The 6,026-nt window shown below is 45.1% G+C and overlaps 1 protein-coding gene across 1 annotated transcript; it reads right to left on the reverse strand.

The window, feature by feature from the left end:
* Nucleotides 1-98: 98 nt before the first annotated feature.
* RBIS (ribosomal biogenesis factor) lies at nt 99-5,170 on the reverse strand. Its single transcript, XM_063327137.1, has 3 exons — nt 5,014-5,170; nt 1,312-1,428; nt 99-233 (listed from the first exon to the last, which is right to left on the reverse strand). Exons 1-3 carry the CDS (start codon nt 5,131-5,133, stop codon nt 165-167), a joined length of 306 nt encoding a protein of 101 aa, XP_063183207.1. The 5' UTR covers nt 5,134-5,170; the 3' UTR covers nt 99-164.
* Between the last annotated feature and the right edge of the window lie 856 nt (nt 5,171-6,026).

Below are 6,026 nucleotides of genomic sequence, written 5' to 3' on the forward strand. Positions count from 1 at the left end.
TGACATTCCACTTTCCTAGATGATAGGAAAGGTCTGTTTGTAGTTTGTATTAAAGTGTGCCAATACTTGTATATTAACAAGATTTTTTTAATAAAATTGTACAAACAAAGCCATCAGTATTTTTGATCTTCATTTCTTGCAATCCCTTCATTGTCCATTATACATTACAATTGAGCTAATAGGCTTGTGGCAGCGTCCACGTTTGCTGGTTTCTCTTCCAGATGTGTGGAAACCTGAAAGAAATGAGTTACAGTTTAAAGTAGAAAGCAGTATCTCTTTACTCTGCTTGAAAAAAAACCCTAATAAATATCTGTCATCTATAGAAGATTAGTTTGTCTTTGTATATTTAATTTAGACTAATTTTGCAGTCATAACTTAATGATTTGGGGGATTACAAAAATCACTAAACGTGACAGATAAGCAGCCAATACTTTATGCTGCAGAAGAAAGACAAAGCATCACGCGAGTAACGTTTCATTTTTCCCTCAGCCTCTCCTTAAGGTATTTGACACTTGTTCTGGTGCTCCAGACATATAGAAACTTGATCACCCCAGGCGCAGTAAATAAAACTCAACTCATGTCCATCTCTCCCAACGGTCAGGATGGATTTATCTGTACTTTGTCCCAGCCCGCTGCTTTCTCTCTCCCCCAAACTGTGCCCAGTATATCAGGAGGAGCATAAAGAGCTTATATGGAGGAGCTTGTCTGCAATTAAATTCTGTGAATTATTTCTTGCTCAAGACTGCATGTAGCCCCGTTTAATAAACTAGACAAAGGAAGACGAGTGAAACAGTGTCTTGAACTCTTAAGCGCTACAGGCAAGAGCTCCAGTACAGAAACTGCTGTTTCAGATGTTGGTACTTCTGAAGAGGCAATATGAAGCCTTAGGAATTGGGAACAGAAAGAGGCAGAGCTGTTTGGTTCAAAGCACTATCAGGTGCTTCAGGTGGGGAACAGCAAGGTTCACCCTTACTTTCTGTGTCTATTCACGTTGAGCATAAGTCTCAAATCAAGGGACTGGAGCTGGAATTAACTTTAAAAAAAATAAATAGAACATAATTTAAAAATATGTTTTGGAAGCATGCTTCAGCTTGGCTGTCCACCCTCTTCTCTCTTGACTTTAGTAGTTATATAGCGCTTGAATATGCTAACCAGATTTCAACATTACCACACAACTGAAATTAATAAAGCTGGATTTAAAGCTTTAAAGCAACTGCATGAATTGCCTGCAGTCTTAGAGCCAGAATATAATGCTTTGAACATGCATTTTCCTTTCATTTACCTCCTCAAATTTTTACAAAGGGAAATTACCTCATGACTCTTCTGAGGTTCTGCTGCAGCGCTTTTTGATAGCTGCTGTACTTCTTTCTGAACTTCAGCAAATGCTTTATTTATTGCACTAACTTTCTCAGCATTTCTAATGTTTATCTGGGCAGGGGAAAAAAACACACACATTAGTATTTTTAACTGAAATTCCATTGGCATGTGAAATTGCACCATTTTTGTACAACTATTATACAGCCAGTGTTATATGCATATCTTCCAAAATTGCTTTTTAGTAGGTATGTTTTTAAACTTGAGTTTATATGTTACTTAATTATATCATCTAGTCATGTACTACTAATGTTCTAATAAACTGGAAATTATGAAAGCAATTAAACTTGTACTATTGGAATGGGAGCCCAGAAACTGAACACAGAGAAAACAAAAGCCAGGCTGTGGACAGGCCCCGCTGTGTCACCCTCAGCTTCTCTTAGCTGGAGTGGAGTTCCAGGAAAGGCTCCTTCCTTCATTTGTAAATGATCTTACCATTTTGAATTTCTTCCAGTAGCTTGCCTTTCAGCATCACACCTTGCATCCCTGCTTGTTCACACTGTAGGTCTGGCCAACAACGTCTATCAAATTTTGCTATGGTATTTAAAGAAACATCTGTGGCTGTATCAGACCAGAAGTGTATCTGGTCCCTGGACACCGCAGCCTCACTTACTAGCCCAAGTCTGCCTTCATAAGCTATTTCAGCAATGATGCTTGCTTTCAAAGGAGAAGAGCTAAGACATAGATGTGTGCTGTGCTCTGGGGACAATAATCTGTCATAGAGGAGCAGGGTGGATGCATGGGGCCATCAACTCTTTCACCACTGCAGCAAATTAAAATTCAGCTGATCTCAGCCCTAGCACCTGTTGCTTGTGAAGCACCACATTTGGAAGAGGATTGTAGCCAGATTATGGCCTATTACGTTGCAAATATTCCAGAAGCACACTCGTACTTCTTCAGGCAACCCCAAATTTCAGGATACCTACTGCTGTTCCAAAGGCTACCCCTGTAATTCACCTCTCAGCAATTTACATAAGCAGAAGCAAAACGTGAACTGTTACACGTATTCATTTTGCTCTCAAAGCCTCCATAACTTCACAGTGTGTGTACATTAACAATAATTCCATTTATTCTGAGTGAGTGACCGAGAGAACCAGTAGTAAGAAAGCAGTGGCAAGAGGCTGATAAAAAAAGCCTATTCAGATTAGCAGTTCAATTCATAATAACCTGGATGGTGACTCCAGAAACACGGACTTAGCTCCTAGCTCAAATCAGAGCGGATGAGACAGTGTGCAATGCAATTTACAAAGAGCTCAGGTTTCCCATCGGAGCTTGTTACCATTTTCCAGCTTCACAGGGGTGCTGAAAGGATCCAGTCAGTTTTAATACCTGATATCCTCAGCTACTCTGGCAGGAGTCCTCCATAAAAAGAGGCTCTGTAGCTAGCATGTGTATCTATATCAGAAGTTGTTTGAATAGTTATAATGAGCTTTTATCTATTAGAGAATAAACCTATTTTAATGATTTTTTTTATCATTTTCCTATACTGCTTAATGATAAGTACATCCCCAAAGGCTTAATGAATTAAAGAATACGGCTTCAAACACACAGAATAAAATTTTACTCCTAATAAGCTACTGAATATGTTTTTAAACCTGTTTCTCCCTTTATTATACAGAACCCTCTAGACTAAGTGGAGATGTGACGCCAGCAATATGAAATTGTTTTGGGGCTCCCTGTTTATTTCCAAATTTAGTTTTGTTACACTCCTGTCTGTCTACCAGATGAACTTGTCAAGTGGCTTTAGCTTCCAGGAGAAATCTGAAAGGGCCTTTTTTCAGAGCTGCTATTTAACTCTGTTTGCCCAGCGGACTGCAACTAAATCTAATGGGAACAATACGCCACTAACTTTCTGCTTTTATTATCAGATGCTCTTCTAGACTCTCAGCAGATCACACAGCTCAGGCTGGAGGCAGGGTTTAAGAAGACACCGTAAAATGACTTGCCGCTACCAAAAGGAAAACTCTTGCTTAGATACCCCCATCCCTCTTCCCCTGCATCGCTCCCTGCCACATGACCCACTCTCTTCCTCCTCTGGGCTGTGGTGCTCTCCAGACACAAAACCGGCAGAATATTATTTTTGCTCATTTACTTTTCCATTGCTTTAGAAGGGTCTACGGTGCATCACAGCCCACCTAAGGTGTTAGAAGAGGGAAAAGAGGAATTAAGAGTAAAACAGAAGGCAGGGTGCTCTTAGATCTGTTCAGTGCATCTGACTGACACAGTTTTACTTGACAGCAGAGACAAATAAACAGCTTCTGGATCAGAAAAGGCTCCATCCTTTCTTCCTCCAAAAAAAGTTTCTCTTTACATTCATTCATAATTAAGTTTGTTGAACGCATCAACCCAACAGAAAAAAAATGCAAAACACATTTTTAATTGCTTTTGCTGCTGATTTAGCAAGTTGAATGACCTAGTATGTGATGAGTTCCTGGGCCAGCATCAAGGCGAGCTGTGGGAACACAGCCCGGAGCCTGGTAAGGGGCGCTGAGGCTGGGAAGATGATGGAAAGAAGCAGGACTTCCCCTCACAGTGGGCACACATCTGTGCCCAGTGCTTTGGATCCAGCCATTTTGTTAAACCGTAGCCTGAATTACACCATCGGTGATGCTGCAAGCGTTGCCTAGAAAAATGTAAGCTCATTAAACAACTAATGTCTTTTGCACCCCACTCCCCAGGACATACAGAGTTGCTACCCTGTACTCGGCACTGGTGAGGCCCCATCTTGAGTACTGTGGGGCCCCTCACTACAAGAAAGACATTGAGGTGCTGGAGCGTGTCCAGAGAAGGGCAACGAAGCTGGTGAGAGGTCTGGAGAACAAGTCTTATGAGGAGCAGCTGAGGGAACTGGGGTTGTTCAGCCTGGAGAAAAGGAGACTGAGGGGCGACTTTATCGCTCTTTACAGCTACCAGAAGGGAGGTTGTAGGAAGGTGGGTGTCAGTCTCTTCCCCTGAATAACAGACGATAGGACAAGAGGAAATGGCCTCAAGTTGCTTGAGGGAATGTTTAGATTGGATATTAGGAAAAATTTCTTCATTGAAAAAATTGGAACAGGCTGCCCAGGGAAGTGGTGGAATCGTCATCCCTGCAGCTATTTAAATGATGGGTAGATGTGGTGCTGAGGGACATGGTTTAGTGATGGTTTTTGTCAGTGTTAGGTTAATGGTGGGACTCAATGATCTATAAGGTCCCTTCCAACCCTTCCAACCAATTCTATGATTCTGTTCCATTGGGTATTTTCTAAATGCATCCCCCTCAAGCAGAACAGCTTTAAGTCTCATGTGGTGGATGCTTGCAGATCAGCCAAATAAACGTTTTGTGCCTCTCTTTTTGAGGACGACGACATCAACATATAAACCAAATTTTCAGGTGGAAATCATCTACTCCGCGATCTCGTACCCAGAAGAATGCTGTCCGTAAAACCCCTGTACCCAGTCCCTCGCTCACTAGCGCTTCCCCCGCCCCGCAGAAGCGGCCCAAGAGAAAGAAAGGCCGCACCAGCCCGGCCCGCCGCCCCGGCGTGGGGCCTACGGGCGACGCGGCCGGGCTGCGGCCTTCCCCGCACCGGGGAAGCCACCGCGCCACTCTCCGGGCCAGCCACACCCCGCCCGGCGACCCCCCGCCCCGGCGCCGCTCACCTGCTTCAGCCCGGAGGTGACGGGCCGCGCCTTCCCCTTAGCCTTGGCCTTGACGGCGCCGCTGCGGGCGATGCTGAAGACACTCGCTGCCTTCGCCGACCGCGACCGGCTCTTCCCCATGGCGGCGGCGGCGGCGACTGACGTCACACCCGCGCGCCGGAGAGGCCTCCAATCCCCCCCGGCTCTGTCATCGGGCGGCGGGGCCGCGCGCGGCCGGCAGGGGGCGCTGCGCCCCCCGGCAGCGGGAGGGGACACGGCGGGGGGGCGGGGGACGGGGGGCGGGATATGGATGATAAAATCAGCCCAGACCCAAACTTTGCAGTCTTCAAGTGCAAGTTCCTCCGTCGGTGCGTCATTATTGTGTAATAGCGCGCACACACAGGTCTCAGACTTCGCTCAACCAGAGCGGCTTCAGTGCCTGCGTTTAAACGGTGGCGTGCGGTTTTATGCAGCTCGTGGGTATAGCTAATTAAAATACGTACCTAAAGTGCTTTTTGTAGTAACAAAATAATGGAAAAAAACCTGTATTTATACATTAGGGATTGGTTGGTGTGTTCCCCTTCCCAGTGACCTGCTGAAGGTGGTTTTTATAAAATATTTTAATGAGTATAAAAATACTGAAAATATAAAATAGCCGAAACGCTTTGGGATCTAAAAGTGCCGTTAACGCTCCCGCCGCTGGCTGAGACGCTTAGGGGAGAAGTGCGTCAGTTCCAGCTGTTGCTCTGCTCACCGCTGGCCGCCACCGAGTGAACGGCCACGGGGAGGAAACGCGGGCCGGCCAGTCCCTGAAACACAGGGGTTTAAAAAAATAAAAAATTAAAAAATTACGAGTGGGTTGCAGGAAACCCGGAATCACGGAATCTTCAGAGTTGGAAGGGACCTCTAGAGATCATCTAGTCCAACTCCCCTGCTAGAGCAGGATTACCTAAAGCACATAACTAAAGCACATAAACCCTTCTGCCTTGTGGGCTCCGCCCGTAAACGGTGAATCTTTTTACGGCCGGTTCCAA

Source organism: Chroicocephalus ridibundus, chromosome 2 (genome assembly GCF_963924245.1).
Source record: "Chroicocephalus ridibundus chromosome 2, bChrRid1.1, whole genome shotgun sequence".
Classification (NCBI taxonomy): domain Eukaryota; kingdom Metazoa; phylum Chordata; class Aves; order Charadriiformes; family Laridae; genus Chroicocephalus; species Chroicocephalus ridibundus.